Consider the following 17,731-nt stretch of genomic DNA (forward strand, 5'->3'; position numbering starts at 1 on the left):
GTGTGTGTGTGTGTGTGTGTGTGTGTGTGTGTGTGTGTGTGTGTGTGCAGGGCATAACCACTGAGCCACAGCTTCTGGTCACAGGAAGGAGCCAGGAAGTCACCTGACTTCCCCACTGAATGGGCTTTCCCTAGTCGGTGTTGGAAAGTGAGTGACCCTCTAATTAACTGTTCTCACCATTTGGGACTAAAGCCTGATCCACAGGCTTGTGGTGGGCAGTTCAGCTCTGCTGAAAGCCCAGTAAATTCTCCGTTCTTCCCTCCATCTCCCACCCCCACGAGCCGGAAGAGCTGGGAAGGCCACAGTGGGGTGGATGGGTGGCAGAGAGAACCCGGCCGTTAGAGCAGGAAGGGGCCCCCAGACACTGAATGGAGATTTCATGGACGGAAAGGATCCTGGGAGGTCATGAAGACCCAGCTCACTTTACAGGTGCAGGCCCTGAGATCACCCAGGCGGCCAATGACTGAGTGGGACAGGATTCAATCCCAGATCCTCTGATCCGGAAAAACAGGTCCTACTCCCCGGCAGCCTGTGCTCCCGTGCCAACTGTATTTCATTATAACTGGCTGCCTTTGTAATCCTGGGTATTTTTTTTTTTTAACATTTATAAATGTAATTTTGAGACAGGGTCCAGGCTGCCCGAAGGAGCCATGACACAAAAAAGATGAAACCCTCTCCTAGAGGCATAGGGAGCCACTGGATCTTCTTGAGCTGGGGTGTGATGTGGTCAGGCCCAAGCTCTAGGAACGCTAATTTGGCAGGAACGGCAAGAACGGACTGGTGAGAAGTGAAACTTCAGGAGAGGTGACGAGCACCTAAATGAAGGTGGTGGATGAGACACGCCGTTAACAGTCACTAAGACCCAGCACCTGAGCGGAGGGAGGAGGGAATGAAGAGTGGGAAGGACTCCTGGGGCATGAGTCTCGGTCACTAAATTGAGACTTGTTCCTTCAGGAGAGCTGGGGAGGCCAGCCTGGAGCGCCTGGAGCTGACCAAGAATGGCGCTATCAGCAGCTCTCAGAGTATTTCTATTTGATGTCAATACGCATCCTGCACTTTAGACCGATGGCCACAAAAGCTGGAGCCTTGGCATCCATCCCCTGGCTGGAGGCAGAGGAACCCACCTTTGGACAGAGTTCAGGGTCAGCCAAGGATTTCAACACTTCTACTGGGCTAGGGAGTCTAAGAGCAAGTAGGGAGGTGCGTTCGTGCACGTCAAAGAGATCTGAGTCACCGTCAGCAGAGCTGAGCTTTAATTATGGGGACGACACTGAGCAGCTTCAGGGAAGCCGGGTCAATGCTTCTGGGAGGTCCAGGTGGTTTCTTTACCTGGGATCAGTGAACCACCGGTCTGAGGGTGGGAAGGGACCGCAGGATTGGCTAGTCCATCCCCAACAAGATGGTGGCAGTCAATTCGCTTCCATTTAAAGAGACCTACCTTGTCTTGACCCGCCTTGTGTTTTCCCACGGAAAGCACGCCGGAATAGCAAATATAACAGGTAAGCAGTGTGCGCTAACTGGATGAGGACGACACAGTTGCAGGGAGTTTAATTTCAAGCTTGACTTTTGAAAGGACTTGGAAGAACCTAATCTTGGTATAAGTCGCATATGCTAATTAGCCGGAAACTTTGGCACAGGAATTTGACCCCAAGGCCCAAAGAAGGAGATTTGATCACAGAAACTCAGGAGTTAGAAGGGCCTGGAAGTGCAAGACTCCCCTCTTCACCCTACCCCAGAAAGGGTCAATATCCAACCTTTGCTCAGGTGCTTCATGGAACCTATTTCCCAGGCTTCCTTCAAGGCCCAGCTAAAATCCCACCTTCGACAAGAGGCCTTCCCTCTGAGGTTATCTCCAGTTTATCCCATGTATACCTTATTTGTACATGATTATTGGTGGATTCTCTCTCCCATTAGACCTCAAGAGCAAGGACTCTTTTGCCTTTCTTTGTGTCCCCAGGGCCTACATAGTATATAAGTGCCTGGTATACAGTAGGTGCTTAAAATAAAAGAGGCCTGGCACCAGGTTAGCAGCAAGGTAAAGAACTTCTATCTTTAAGATCATGAACCAAATTTTGGAAATATTTCTTTTCTTGGTATTCCCCTAGGGCACGACATCCAGCAGGTGCTTAATAAATGCTTATCGACAATTTGACTTGATTGAGGGGTTGTGCTATGTGCTGATGGGACACTTCTGGAAGATGCCCTGAGATGCAGAAGGAAGTGCTCTTGAGCACCTCTGCTGGACCCCTCTGGCCATCTCTGGTGAAGCCTCTAGTTCCCCTTTGGAATGCCTAAGATAAACTACATGGATGACAAAAGAATCCAATTATATGGAAGGACAGTTCACCATGTTTTTCAAAACAATTTCCCAGACTGCAGGTTAAGAACCTCTGCCTTAAAGCCCTGAAATGCAGGACAACCCTGGAGGGCTCAAGGGCCAAAAAGTAGGGAAGCAGTGAGTCAGCCTGGAGGCTTCATTAAGATGCAGATTCCTGAAGAGTCTGGCCCACTTGCATTGATATCACCAATACCGCAGGCTCACTGAGGACCTCACCCACCCAACCCGGGGCTTACAAAATTTGCTACTTGGACTGGGAAAACAAAACAAAACAGGTCAAGCCTAATTCACTACATTTCTCCTGGAAGAGTTGGCAAATAGGTAGATCTGGGGAATGCTGCAGTAATAGCCAGCTTGCCTACCTGGATTTCAGCCAGGACAAGCACAGAGACGTGTTGAGTGAAATAGTAGAAAATTTGGGTAGATGGGTAACTGATTAACTGGCAGGACCTTAGGAGTTATCATCAAGAGCCTGGCGCCACATTTCAGGAGCAGTCTAGAGTGCAATGCCCTAGGGATCCGCCCTTGACCCGCCATGGTACTTTTATCAAGAACCTGGACCGAAACACAGACAGGATAAATGTAATCCTACGTTTGGGTTTAAACTAACATCTTCCTAATGACAAGATGGGAGGCGCCACGGCTAGGAAGCGATTTGGCTGGCAAAATTCTAGCAGTGGGAGTGGATGACAAGGTCACTGAGTCCAGGGAGAAGGACGGCAGCTACAAGACCACTAATGATGAGGGGAATGGCGGACACTGCTGCACTCCACCGCAGTCAGACCATACCAGGAATGTCCTGACCCATTCTCAGAGCCCACCTTAGTTTGGGAGGATGTTCTAGAGGGCCCAGAGAAAAGGTAGCCAGGAAGAAGGCAGCCTGGGACTTCCTGCTGTATGTAGAGGGGCTTTAAGAACCGGGCTTGTGGGGCAGCTGGGTGGCACAGTGGATAGAGCACCGGCCCTGGATTCAGGAGCTGAGTTCATATTCAGCCTCAGACACATAACTCTTACTAGCTGTGTGACCCTATGCAAGTCACTTAACCCCATTGCCTAGCCAAAAAAAAAAAGAAAGAAGGAACCAGGCTTGTTTGGTGCAGATCAGGGAAGACTCGGGGCAGCAGGTGGCAAGCTGGGGTCCCACAGGGCACAGCCAAGAGCAATGGAGGGTGGAAGCTTCAGAGCACAGATCTAGCCTAATGGTAGGGAAAATTATTCTAAGAACCAGAGCTGTTCAAAAGTGAAATGGATTTTCCCATGACGTAACACAAACACAATGAATCAAGTGCTGGCCTTGGAAGGAGAGAGATCTGAGTTCAAATCCAGCCTCACACACTCACTAGCTGTGTGACCCTGGGCAAGTCACTTCACTGCTGCCTGCCTCAGTTTCCTCAACTGTAAAATGGGGATAATAGCAGCTTCCACCTCCCAGGGTTGGAAGGATCAAATGTAACACAGTGACTAGCATATAGTAAGTGTTTAATAAATGCTTTTTCTCTTCCCATTCCCTTCCCACTTTGGGTCGTGACCTCCTGTTGGGAATTCGGTAGGTCACACTTGGCTTAGACAGTCTCTCTCGACTGAGATTTACAAAATTCCAGGCATTTGCTGAACTGTGGTGGAGAGGATTGGCACAAACCCCTGACCCCTCAGGACCGAGGTTGTAGCCTCGCCCATCCCCCAGCACTGATCCTGAGAAGATGACCCCCATGCTGAGGCTCTGCAGGAGGGTGGGGCCCACTCCCATCATTCGGGGCCCTCGGGGGGGGGCTCTGATCACAATACACATGAAACACTTAACTGACAAGGCTTCTGCTTGCCTTACTGGCATTTATGAACATTCAGGGCCCAGGAAGGTGGCAGTGAAGCCTTTTCCTCCCAACAAACTCCCCATCCTGAGTGAGGGTAGAAGTGTGCCCTGAGAGCCGCCAAGGAGGGGGCATTATGGGACCACAGAAAAGGGAACCCAAGTAACCTCGGAGGCTGCCCAGACCCCCCCCCCAAGCTGGCTCTCCAGACGTTGGTGGAGAGCAGCTGAGCCTGGAGCCAGGCCCTTGGCCAAATCCAAGGCTTCACCTCTACCAAGGAAGCAGTTTGATTTTAAAGAGAGAAGCGGGGGCACCCATCCTGAAGCATCAACCCCTGACCCAAAGGAGCAGGCCCCATGCGAGGCCCAGAGCTGTGGCGCTGGGCAGACGCAGGGGACGGGCTGGTTCACACACTCGCTGCAGACCCAAGCCCCTCTCCAGCCACTGGACAGACCATCCCGGAGACAGCACTGTGCCTGTCACATAGCAGGGGCTCATAAACACCTGACCAGGGGGTGAGTGAAGGTCTCGGGTCCTCACATCCAAGCAGCACTGGGCCCACCAGGCTCTCCTGCCTGGTGGACGGCACAGCCCGCCGACTGGGGGGGGGGGTTAAAGGTTAAAAACCCGCCAGACTGCTGACTTCAGGCCATCCAGGCGTTGCCTGGCCTGGCCCTCAAGCCACCAGAGAAGGTCTGGCTGGGTCCCATTTCTCCCACCCCATGCCATTAGCTCTCCGTGACAAGTGGGCTGTCGTGGGCCTCAGCTGCATACCACACGCGGGAGGGCTGCAGGACCTTACACATCCCTTCCCTTTACAGATGAGCAAACAGAGGCCCCGGAGCGGGCCTTCTGAACCTAACGGGCTGCTCTGGTCACTACGGCCACTTTTCTTCACCTGTGAAATGAAGGGATTGGACCCAATAATCTGGAAGCCCCAACCCTAACATTCTTTAGCTCTGAGCGCAGAGCCTCAGTGGTGATGGGACAGTCTGCCAGGCAGGACCCAAATATAACCGGCACGTGAACATTCTGCTTGGGTCTAGGCCAGAACATCATCCGTGGATTCTTCGGGAATGGAAGCTCTGTTTACTGATGCATACAGGGAGTGGCCTGGGGCACTGAAGGGTTAAGTTACTGGGCCATGACCACTTGGTTATGGTGGATCAAAGGCAGTAGTAGAACCCAGGTCTTCCCCACTTCAGGATGGCCATCTCTCCATTCCTCAACTCGGTCTATTTAGTGTTTCTTGAGAGTGGCTGAAAAACAAGGGTGATGGGCATATGCCTTGCACCATTGAAAAACGAGAAGCCCAGTGGTCAGCCCCCAGAGCGGCCAGCCCTCCAGAGCACTGTTCTAGGAAGGTCCTGCCACGCCCTTCACTGAGGGACCCCCTGAGCTCAGCATCTTCTTCCACAGCCAGCTCAAGGTGTCCCCTCAGCACCCTCTGGTGTTACCGTCAGTTCTTGGGCTTTGGGGGCTGTGCAGGGCTGAGGTATTCAAGTTTCAGAGTTGAAGTGAGGGGTCTCTGGGCAGTCGGGCTTTGGGTGACTCTGGACCCAACCTCTCTGGCTCCTGATAACCCAGGCTTACTGTCCCTGACCTTGTGAGGCAACTGCACAACGGGCGGGATCCCTCGGGATGCCAGAGGTGGCCTGGGTCCTGGGAAAGACCCAGAGCAGGACCGCGTGTGCAGCGGTCCAGAAGCCCCCCATCAAGAAGGATTGTGGACGTCTGCCAGGCCCCTGGCCCCAACTTGTCAAAGGGAATCCAGATGGCCACGTGGCTCAATCCAGAGGCTGCTCTCCCTGTGACAGGATTTATGCCCGAGTGGCTTATTCCAATCCTGCACTATGGGAGAAGGTTCTGAGGCCTCATCCTCCAGGCTACAGGTCTGAACCCTCGACGCCCCAGGCTCAAAGGGACCGCCTGCCACAGCTTTCGAAGAACTAATACAAGAGACCACGCAGCGGGTGGAGAAAGTCTCAGTGATCAGGGACCCCTTTATTACACGTTTACAAAATTAGAGTGTAGCACAGTGCTCATCAACATGAGATGAAATTCCTTGTTTTTGGTGTCTTGCGTCATGTGACGGATCATCCGTCGCATGTTTATAACTAACGCTTTACAACTGGCTTTGTTCTCCATCATCTTCTCCACACAAACCTCTCGACCCCACACTTGAAATCTAAGTGATACATGGTAAATTCTCTTATCCAGCATGAGGTATTCTAATTAATCAAATATTCCAGTTAACAGAAAAAGATCAAGCAACCCATGAATGTAGGGCGCTGATTTGCAGAAAACAGTGCATGTAATTTACCCTTCGATATTTGGGAAGGTGCTTCAGCACCGGGCAGTGCCATACTTAGGGTCTAACGATCGCAGTAATTGTCAAGGCATGAAAGAAGCTAAAAAAACCTGGGCCTAACAGAACTCTGGATAACAGAGAATTTGCTACACAAATAATCCACTTAAGATCAAAGCAGACTCCAGAGATATTTGGAAATCTTCCTGTGTGTCCACACTTGCCCAAGTGCACAATTCATAACAATGCTCTAAGAATATTAAAAAAAAATTAAAGTTACAAAAGGAAATCTTTTAGCACAATATTTAACATCCTGTAATTTTACATTTCTCCTTATTTTAGACTTATGCAAAGCCATTTAAATTCTCTTCAGTAAATTGTACTTGCCCATAATCAAAGAAAACATAACTTGAAACCATTAAAAAAATTCATTGTTTTGCCACAGAAAAAAGTTGCACTGAATGAAACAAAGTCCGAAGAACCACACTTTAATGGGGAATTTGTGTTAAATGGCACTGAAGATTTCAAACAAGCTCATGTGGGAAAAACTGGCTAATCCCCTTTGCTTACGTTAAGCTAAGATTCAAAGCAACATCCCCAGCATGGTGCCAAAACTACAGAGGCTCAGAAGGCCACACTGACAGACACAACAGCTTGGTTCTGTCCACGGATCGCAGGGCAGGTGGTTACATCTGGCCATCCTAACAATGCGTAACGGGGCCACATCTGGTTACATGGGTTTGTAAGGTGGCTGAATCCTTTCACCCAACTGCTGACTTCTCTCTGCTCAACCAACAACAGCTAAAACCACAGAGAAATTCAACTGGAAAACAATGGATGTGGTGTGCCCTGAAGACAGACCTTGAAACTTAATTTCTCTCTACAGAATTTGGTGCCATTTGATTCAGTGGCTGGATTAAAAAAAAAAAGGTTCTGTATTCAAATCTCTCCAAAAGAAAGTCAATATAAAATGTGTGACACCACACGCACACGCACACACACACTCACACCGCGCGCGCACACACACACACACACACACACTCACACCTATATACAGGCACAAGCACTTCATCTGTCCCCTTCTTTCCCAGTGACCCAAGAGGCTGCCCCTGGGAGCCAGAGGGACCCAAGACAAGCACCCTTTCCCTCTCAGGGGGAGCTCAACGGTTCCTCATGACCTTGGGCAGAGGTCCCATCATTCACAGAGCTGGCTGTGTTCACTCAGACCAAGCCCACTCCCTCCTCCCCGCTTCCCTCCGCTCAGTGACAAGGGGACACGCCGCGGGAACCATACAGACAAAGGACTTTACTCTTAGTCTAAACAAACGTGGGTCAGAACATTCTGAAAAGCGGCATCCTTGGATTTCTTCATCTTCTCAATTGCTCGGTGCAGGTCCTGCTGTTGTACTGGCCGAATTTCATCTTCATCACGGCTAAAATCCAAACAAAAACCCAAAACATTCAGGCTGGGACTTAAGGGTGCTCCCAAGGAGATGTCCTCCATGCACCGTGGGCTAAGAGCTTCTGGGAGGCAGGAGACCCAACTGAGGCTGCCCATTCTACTCCCACAGGACAAGTCTGCCCTACCACAACGTTAGAAAGTTAATTCACCCAAATGGAAATAAAATTCTAACCGACAAGTCAAAAACATTGTTCCCATGAAGATCTGCCTGAATTTTAAAACATGCTGATTAAATTGAAAAGAACCCAGAATTCTGGGTATGGATTTCACTACACATCATTTGTGGTGGTTTTCATTTTCCTTTTGTAGTTTGACCAAGGACAAATCTTAACGAGTAGTTAAAGCTATTGCTTAGAGTACAAGGCTTCTCTCTTGTTCATGATTTAATGCTGAGAAAAGTGCAACCTCGTACAATATCGAGTCTCCCCTAGGATATGAGTTACAAAGACACGAAGTCCACACTGAAGCGGCTAAGCTTTCAGCTACTCAGCACAATTACCCGATTAATCCAGCAAGAAATAAATGGCGCTAATGCCGCCACTCCTGGCGTCCTCAGCAGTTAGGTCGGTGGTGCCCAAGCTGGTGTGTGCTAAACTACTGTCTGGAGCAGTGGGCAGCTTTCCTGAACATTCTCAGCTTTGGGAGATCAGGAAGCAAGTTTAAGTGACTGCATACGGGCAGCAAATTGGGATCAGCTGGAATGAGCCCCAGATACGGGGAGTCACTCTAACAGCCTTCCTGCAGGACCACAATAAGCCTGCAGAGCCCCAGAAATTCTCCTCGGAAGGGCTTGCCACGGGGCTGGACTCCACCAGCAGGCCAGGAACAGGCAGCTCACCAGGGCCAAGCTCGGGGGACTGCCCCGATGAGCTCTGCACAAACTCGTCGTCACACTGAGTCTGCTACTGTGATGAGCTGAGGTACGTGTGGCAGTGAATCCTTTTCACCCCGACCCTAGCATACCCCACACGCCAAGGCTTGAGACCTCCTGGAGAGCGGTGGGAGGATGCTGATGGACGGTGATGGGGCCGAGCTGGGACAGGCTCATTCTCCTGTGGGCTGCCAGCAGAGAAGGGTCAGCTTTGATCATCTTCGCTATTCTGAGCAGCCCCCAATGACTTTGTTAAAAAAACAAAAAAATGCCCTTTAGGTCAATCACAAAAGAAGACTCAGTGAGAGGAGGTCTAGAAGCCTGCTCCCGCCCTTTGCTTTTTAAAACCCCGTAACGGGAGCTGCTAACGAAAGTGACCTCAGCCTCGGGCTTCACAAAGCTCAGAGAGCCAGTGCCAGACAGCACCCTGGCCATCAGACAGAACGCCCGGCTCTGGCTCCTTGGCACTGAAGGTCCAGGGCTTCATTGCCCTGCCGTGCTGGCTTAAACCATCTATCCTCAGGGCCCGTCTCTCATCAGGTCACTCTTCCTGGCTCATGGTACCAAAAGTTCAGCCTAGCGCCACCCCTTCCCTCTCCTAAGTCAGCCTGGGCACCTGGCGGCAGAAGCACCTCCGTGGCCATACACACCAGCTTCCCAGGGCGATGGGTGACGGCCCAGAGAAAGGGTCCATCCTTGCTGCGGGTCTTGTTCAACAGAAAAGCCCCATTACATACACGGTGGGAAAGCTGCTGCTGCCCAGTGCAGGCCGCTAGGGTCGTGAGACGCCTGCAAACGTACCTTTCTTCTGAGGCAGAATTCACATATTCCCGGACACACAGGAGGGCAGCATCCCGACACATTTCTTTCAAATCACTTCCTGAGAACCCATCGGTTTCTTTGGCGACTTCGAGCAGGTCCACGCGCCTGTCCACCTGAACCAGGATAAAAATGCCGGTAAATAAACAGGATGCTGGTGGGGAGGAACATGACTGCCCCTGTTTCTACGGGGCTTTGCTGTTTGCAGGAACAACTTAGCCCACGGATCAAGAGAACCTTCCCAAGCATCGGGAGATTGTCTGACACAGACTTCAGGGGTCCGTGAACAAACCCGGCTGTGAGAAGTGGGGGGTGTGGCAGGTACTCGGGTACCCAGCACGACTGCAGCCCCCCCCCCACGTGACAAGGCCAGCCGGGCCCCTTCCCCCACTTGGCTGATTCCTGCTGACCCAACCATGGGGTCAGCACCTCTTCTGCAGTGCAGTGTAACCGCCAGATTTGGGGTGAACTGGGATGTGGGCACAGCCCTCCCCCAAGGCAGGCTGCCACCCCTTTGGGGTTTGCTAGACGACCTTCAAGAGTGACGTGACCAAAAAAGCCCTCCCTGTGCAGCCCCCCGGGGTCAGAAATGATGCCAATGTAAACTGTTCCAATGGAGGAAAAAGGAAGTCAAGGAGATGGGACATTTCCTAGCGGTCAGAAGAGAGGCATGGCAGAGGGTAAAGGTTACTTCAGTAACTGAAAGCTTCATTATTCTCTTGGCCTTGGTAACAATCATCACAGCTGCAGCCAGCATTTACACAGAGCTCTGAGGTTTGCAAAGCACTTTATAAAGAGTATTTCGTGTGATCTCACAACAATCCTAGAGGTGAGGTAGGTGCTATTATCATTCCCATTTTATAAATGAGGAAACTGAGGCAGCCAGAGATTAAGGGACCTGCCCAGGGTCACAAAGCTGTCAAAAGCCTGAGGCAGGATTCGAACTTGGGTCCTTCTGATGCCAGGTCTAGCTGTTCTCTATCTACTGCCCCGCCTCACTGCCTCATTTGGCAGACAGCGGGTGATAAACCTTTCTACCTCTGGAGAACCAAGTCCAAGAGGAAAGGCAGCCCCACAGCCCAGGCTACCCCATCCCCATCCTGCTCTGGGGAAATCTGAGGGCCGGGCAAGGAGGCACAATTGCCCTGACTCCCCCATATTCCACCAATCAAAGCTTTGTTTGGGTTAATGAACCCCTTGTTTAAAACATCAGTACTCCTAGGACCCTTTCACAGCCTACTACAAATTACATCACTCCAAGAGCCAGAGTCTGAATCCTGAAACTAAGGCAAGAGAGTTCTGATGAGGGATGGGGTATACAGGGAGAATTATACAGAGGAAAGGAGGGCTCCGCAGGCCAGCCACCAAGCCGTACCAAAGGCTGACACCCCAAGGCTGCAGCCTGAGAGTGGGGACCACTTTATAATTCAGGCAGATGGCAAAGAGCAGAAGAGGGAACCCAGCGTGTGCTGAGGAGCAGCAGGCCATCGCAGAAGGGGCCCAGGACACGTGGAACCCCGAGGCCCAGGCCCGTCTTCGTGTCCTTGTCCACCAATGAGGGCACTGGACCAGATAACCAACCAAGCCTTCTCCTGCTGAGAGCTGAGCTGCTGCTGTCTCTGGCACTCGGCTGGAGCTGAGGGAAGGCAAACTCCCATTCCGATCCATGACTTATAAACCTTAAGCCCACGGCCACTTTGGCTCGCTAACATATCCCTGCAGCCTGTAGGTCAGGGGCTGCAGCCTTCCTTCTTGGACACCATTTTCCAAAGGCAGAATCTTCCTTTTTGGTCTCTGGGAGAAAACAAGCGGCGCACACAGTTAACAGGTCAGAGACCCAGAGACCACATTCAATAGCCTCTGATCAGACACCAAGTGAGGCACTGAGAAGTGACATCTGCTGGTCCAGGGTGGGGATCCAGGCCAGAGTCCAGGTGGGAGACAGATTCCTCCCAACTGTCTTATCTGTGTTGGCGGCACCAAGCCCCAGAGCAGTGCAAAACTCCCTGTGAGAGATCTAGAAGAACCCAAAAGAGCCTGGCCTAACCAACCACAAGGGAAACACTGAGTGGATGAATCCCATGGGAGAAGTTTGTCTGTGAGTCTCTACCTGGGACAGTGAGGGTGGACAATGGGCTGGGCCCCAAGCTGGACGGGGGAGGGCAGGTGAGACCAGGAAATTCCAAAGCTCTTTTAATGACCTCAAGCCTCCCAAGGAAGCAGCAAGATATTAACACAACAATCTGTGGAACTCATGATGAATTTACACAAGAGGGTGATGGAGAGGTGCATGGGGAGGCAGGCTACAATCTGTGGCGAGAAGAGCCAAAGTTAAAGATGTCATTGAAGAAATGCAGGGCAGGACAATTCGGTGGGCTGGTCACACAAGGGGGGTGTGGGATGACTGGGTGGCATCACATCAGCAAAGAGAAAAAGTCACGTGATGGCCAGAATGACCTCAGAGGCAGCTGGCAAGAGTCACACTGGGAGACAGGCTCAGATGAGCTGCAATCAGCATCTGTGAGATCACGTCTGACAAGAAAGCTGGGACACACCTGGTGCCATTTTGTTTCCTTGCTCCTCTCTTCCTGGCCTTGGCGGGGTCGTCCTCTCCCCCTCTCCCCCAAGCCCTGGGTATGACAGACTAAGCACACACAAGGAGGAGACAACCTTGGCCTGGAGGAGACTCTGGCAGATGAGGGAGGGGCAAGCAGCCAACCCACCATGAATCAAAGGGCTTGTTCATAACCTGGTGTCACATGACAGGGAAAAACTAGTCTGATTGCTGATCAAGCTCCTCAATCGCTTGTAAACTGGTCTGACGGCACGTCTGGAATTCCAGAAATGGTCCAGGCACTGGCCAGGGGCAACATTTCTGGAATAAGGATAGAGCCTCCCGATGTTTTTTCTCTAAAGAAAAGCATGGAGCTATTCTGACAGATCTGTTTAAATAAAATGGTGTCTTTACAATCACAGTTCGAAGGTGAGCCAGGTAGAAACTTCAGTTCGTAGTTCTGGTTCAAAACTTTGAGGAGGAAAAAGATCTCAGGCTTTTTTTCCCCCAAAGTTTGCTCTTAAAAATGTGCTTGAAGAACAAAAGTTAAACAGTAGCACTTTAGCTGAGAAGCTGCTTTACCTCCCCATTAGATACTCAGCAGTGAAGAAACAGCGCCAGAAAACATCATCCCACAAAGCCAATTCTTCTCCTGGGCAAGAAAAACACACAAAATCTGGCAGTCAGCTCACACCCCAAATCCGGACAGAGTGCGCAAAGCATCACGTAACTGGGAGATTTCTCTCTCATCCTTCATCTGAAGGGGTGGGCGGGGGCCTTCAGGCTCTTGTAACTCTGGGGCTGTAATGTGCCTTGGCACATAAGCCATTATGCAGAGGGTCTGACTATCTCATACTGTGAAGCTGTGATCACAGGAGCCCATGTACTCGTATAGGTCAAAACCAAGAGATGGCTAGGATTCTCTCCGGCCCTCTGCAAACGGAATCACGCCGAGGATTTCCAGAGAGCATCTCCCATCAGAAAAGGCAGACAGGAGAGCACAGCGGGCAGGGCTTTCACTGGAGCGGAAGAGCACGGCTGCTGTCAGCCACGTGGGGTCAGCTCCGTCCATCCCCCATTCTGCTCAACGCCAGCAGAACTCTTCATGTACCTTAAGATACAAAGGTCGGCCAATTTGGGCACCAGCAGGTTTCGATCCACGGGGAACACCGTAGCTTTCATCTCAATTAAGTCCCTTAGGGAAGGACGTGGACATAACCCATCAATATGACGCCATCAGGAAGAAATCCTCAGATTCACAGAAGGTGAGCCCTTCCCTAATGGTTCCTAAATTACTCTTCCTGCCAAAGCCTTGTTAAGCCCTCCAAGAGCCCCACAGCATGCTCCCCATCACCGTCAGGGCTGGTATTATTTCCCTGTTTCAGAGGGGAATGAGGGTCCTGAGAGGGAAAGGGCTTGCCCAGGATCACACACTGTTAAGAGCTGAATCTGAACCCAGGTCGTCCTGATTCCACGTCCCCTGCTTGCTCCACGGCACCATCACCTCTCCTTCGGTCCTGAAGCAGTTTCATCTAACGCTCCAATTACACTAGGGGTGGCCTCCAAGCCATGATGTCACTGGCGTAGGATGGCCACTCCTCTGTAACTGGACTATTACAGAGCTGCTGGGGGTGGGGATGAGAAGGCTGGTGCTTTGTTCCTAGGTATGGAGCCAGGACGTTTCAGAGACAAGACTTGAGACCCCTGCCCCATGGCCTTTGACGCTTCTGCTGGAACACATCAGTGCTACCCACTCTTTCTGACTCACAGTCATGAGCCAAAGAACAAAAGCCCTTGTTGGCCTTCCATTCAGGCCCTTCCCAGGTACCAGTCTCTCAAGGCTTCCGAGGACCTTGTGGGGTTCAAAATAAAGAAACCTGCAGCTTGATGCCCAACCCTTTCAGCTTTTGGGTGGCAATCTATCCAGCTATCAAAACCAGCTCCTTCAAAGAAAAGGAGGCTGGTGTTTCTGTATACAGCCCCCAGCAACCGCCTTCAAGAGAACTGTCATCAAGGCCTGTGCCCTCTGCAAGTAAAATCCTACCATGGCCTATTAAAAAAAAGGGGAACAATTTTCTACTTACATTTTCATTCTTCAAAATCAGCTTCAGGATGGCTTCTCTCTGTTTTAAAGCCTGGTAACAAAAATGGGATAATTCAGTTACCACATTTTACAAAGCGCCAATGAGATGGTCTAACATTCTTTTCTTTCCTCCAAATTTCCTGTGATTTGGACACTGCCAATTAGCACCTCAAGAAGATGCATCCCAAGAAAAAGGTGAAATTCCAATCTGTTTTAGTACCTGTTAGCAGCTCTAGTAAAACCTTTTGTTGGCTGAAACCAAGTAAGCTCTGACGATGTCCAAACTAAAAACTCCTTTCCCCTTGAAAAATGGTGCCCAGCCTGTGAGCTGAGGACTCGAGGGGAGCCCCAGAGCTACTGCCAGTCCATTGACCTTTCTCTATAACCAACAAAGCATGCCGTGTGCCTCAGGGCAACAGGGCTGAATCAGTGTTTTACACCCAAGGCAGGACGAGCTGACTTATCAAACACAAAGGCACGGTAGCTTTTTGTCAGCACGTCTTTCACATGTGTGTGCAGCCATATTAGGGAGTTACATGAGGGAGTCTTTGAAGTTTGCTGTAAAATGGGGTTCCTGTTCTAAAAAGGAGGGGAACCACCACTCAGGAACTTCTGAAAGCAAACCTTTCACTGAGGAAGCTTCTGTCATCTCTCTCACCTCCTCCAATAAATTCTTAGCCATTAAAAGAGCAGCAAAAATCCCGACCTCCCCCATGTGAACCCCCAGCTCCCAGGCCTTCCCAAGTCCTGACTCGAATCTTCTCTTTACAGCACCAGAGCAGTGTTTGTGTAGAAATCGACTGAGGATTTTGTTACCTCAACAATGTCAATTATTAGTAGGAAATTATCTGTTAACTTCCCTGTACGGCATCTGGCAGAACCAGGAAGCACAAATGGTTTTTTCTTAGTAATAATTTATCTCTTACTCCCATTATCACTGAGGACAGAATTAGTTGCAATAACTATGAAATCAAACGAGCTGTAAAAATCACCTGTTCAGGAAGGCAGCTAAGAACTCGACTGGAGTTTGAGTAAAAAAACCAAAGAAACCTTTGGCTCCGGGAGGGGTTTAAGTACATTTACTCACCCACTCTTACACCCTAGGTATGCACTAAGAACGCACTTAACTACCTTGTTTAATTAGGAAGTGGACACATGAATCCACTGGGAAAATGGTAGAACATCCATTAAAGCTCTCCAAGGGTCACCTACGAAAAGAGAGCTTTTGATCAGTTTTTGGAGCTCGCTCTCAAAGCCTTAAAATACAACTTGCAACTTTGCTCCACGTTTCCTTCTCTGCTTACGTGGAGCCAAGTGCTTTCCACATCACTGCCATCAAAGGGCTTTGTTTTCTTTTGGAACCAACCAAGAGTCCATTCAAATAGAAGAGGGGAAAGTCTCATGTTTTTTGTAGCATTGAAACCGGGAGGAAATGCTTAGGAATTTCAGGCAGCCAGAAGACCAAAATGAATCCCCGAGCCTTAAAAATGGCTGCAATTAACGGATCAAATCAAATTTCCCACCTGCTTTCCTCACCCTGAAGAAACTTGCTCGGGACGTAGAAAACGTGAGGGGGTCAAGGAGAGCTTCATGAATGAACCAGCCAGTTTTCTTTCCCACCCACACACAAATTAAAAGATGCAAAGTTGAAGAAAACTCTATTTCCAGTTTCTTCAAAGTTCCAAAGTTTAAAAAGCATTAGTCTGTGTGAAACTGCTGACTTTGGCTACTCTAAAGAGAAAGTGGTGTGTCACTGCTGCCCTTTGGTCCCTCATCCTCAAAGCTCCACTGGCAGCACTCTGCCAGCTGGGTAGCCCCGATTCTGCCACTCTCCTAGGTCTATTCCCATCCATCTGACTGCCCTTAATCCTCGTAACAGCCCCTTCTGGGTCCCCAGGGCTACTCCAGGGGCATGTGCTGTCACAGTCTATGCACTTGGTAAATCATGGACTTTCAGTTACTTATCCTCATTCTTGTTTACAGACAAAACGAGTCGGGCCAGAGCTCGAGGCGTATCTCAAAGAGGAGCCTGACCAGGGGCTGGGGAGTCCCTCTCATGTCTGTCGTGGACCTCCTGACCATCCGTGAGCTGCCACACTCAACTGCCTTGGCTGGAGAAAATGATGCAGCCAAAGAGGACGAGCGAAAGAGGATGACGCCATGTTCACAACGAGCATCTAAGGCAGGGCTGCCAAGACCGAGGATGAACACTTGGCGATCGTCATTTCTGCAAGTGCTGAGCCGTCGGCAGTGAGATCTGAGAGGGGCAACGTTTAAGCTACAAAACCACAGCATCCTCTCCTGATGGTTAAACATTTTGCAGCAGAAAAGAAAACAAAGAAATGCCCATCCACTGAAGGCCAAAAGGACACGGAGCCTCCTTGATGCCCCACGAGCCCAGCAATAGCTGAAGGCCAGAGGAGCTAAGGGGAAGAGGAGGGCGAGAGGCGGGCAGGGGATTCTCGCCAAGTCCCTGCTCCAGGCAGGGCACTGGAGAGCACAGGGGGGCAGGGAGGAAAGAAACTGAGCTGAGCCCAGCAAAGACCAGCTCCTGGCCCTCCACGGCGATCCCGTTAACTTACTGGTTGGTTGATATGAAATCTCGTAGGCATTCTTCTCATAATAGCAGAATCAAGATCCTGAGGACGGTTGGTTGCTCCCATCACTATGACCTAAATATGTAAAAGAAGTATTAAATATACTAATAATATCTCTTCTACCCAAATATGTCAACAGTAAATGGAAGGTTTACTAAATCTTCCTGGTGTTTAAATCTCCATGTGTGATGATTTTTTTTTTTTGCTTTTTGGTAAGGCAATTATGGTTAAGTGACTTGCCCAGGGGTGATCACACAGCTAGTAAGAGTCAAGTGTCTGAGGCCAGATTTGAATTCAGGTCCTCCTGACCCCAAGGTCAGAGTTCTATCCACCGCACAGACATTCTTCTTAAAGGACTTCATAGGAGGGTGTAAGCTGCTTAAAGGACAAGGTTGGACAGACTAATTTATTGGGCTCTAACTCCACAGGTGCTCGAGAAACACTGGCCAAGCGGGCAACCCGGGCGGCCGAAGCTGCCTGAGTGAGTGCAGTGGCGAGACAGAGCACGAAGGGACCCCCGGAGATTTTAACTCCAGCTCTCCCTCCATCACCATCGCAGCTGTGGGCAGACAAAGCCCATCATCCCAAAGCCGCCTGGCTCCGAGACAATCTTTGAGCCTGCGGGGGGCTCACACAGAAGGAGCTGATCCCAGGGCCCCCCCACCCCATTTTAAAAGCAAGAGCAGGAAAAGAAAAGAAAAACTAACGTAGCCCTGTGCAAGCTTCTGAGAACCCCAGGATCTCGCCTTTATCATCCTTATCACTACCAAAGCACAGCACATCGTTCTAGAGCCAACTGGAAATTCCACAAAAACCTCCTCTCTGTCATTTCAAGAGATGCCTCTGGGAGTGCTGGCATTTCAGAAACCAAAGGTAAACTGCTCCATCCCA

At 50.3% G+C, this 17,731-nt stretch overlaps 1 protein-coding gene across 4 annotated transcripts in view; it reads right to left on the reverse strand.

The window, feature by feature from the left end:
* Positions 1–6,120: 6,120 nt before the first annotated feature.
* ATAD1 (ATPase family AAA domain containing 1) overlaps positions 6,121–17,731 on the reverse strand; it is a 41,543-nt gene continuing 29,932 nt past the window's right edge. For 2 of the 4 annotated variants that reach the window (XM_027840651.1, XM_027840652.1), the window contains exons 7-10: positions 16,826–16,915; positions 14,245–14,295; positions 9,589–9,722; positions 6,121–7,887 (exon numbers count right to left, since the gene is read on the reverse strand). In XM_027840651.1, coding sequence (XP_027696452.1) covers positions 7,767–7,887; positions 9,589–9,722; positions 14,245–14,295; positions 16,826–16,915 — 396 coding nt within the window. In that variant the 3' untranslated portion in view covers positions 6,121–7,766. Of the gene's footprint in view, positions 7,888–7,910; positions 9,035–9,588; positions 9,723–14,244; positions 14,296–16,825; positions 16,916–17,731 lie in introns of those variants that run through there. The other 2 variants (XM_027840649.1, XM_027840650.1) reach the window with 1 other exon arrangement.

Source organism: Vombatus ursinus, unplaced genomic scaffold (genome assembly GCF_900497805.2).
Source record: "Vombatus ursinus unplaced genomic scaffold, bare-nosed wombat genome assembly UNPS02014847.1, whole genome shotgun sequence".
In the NCBI taxonomy this organism is placed as follows: Eukaryota; Metazoa; Chordata; class Mammalia; order Diprotodontia; family Vombatidae; genus Vombatus; species Vombatus ursinus.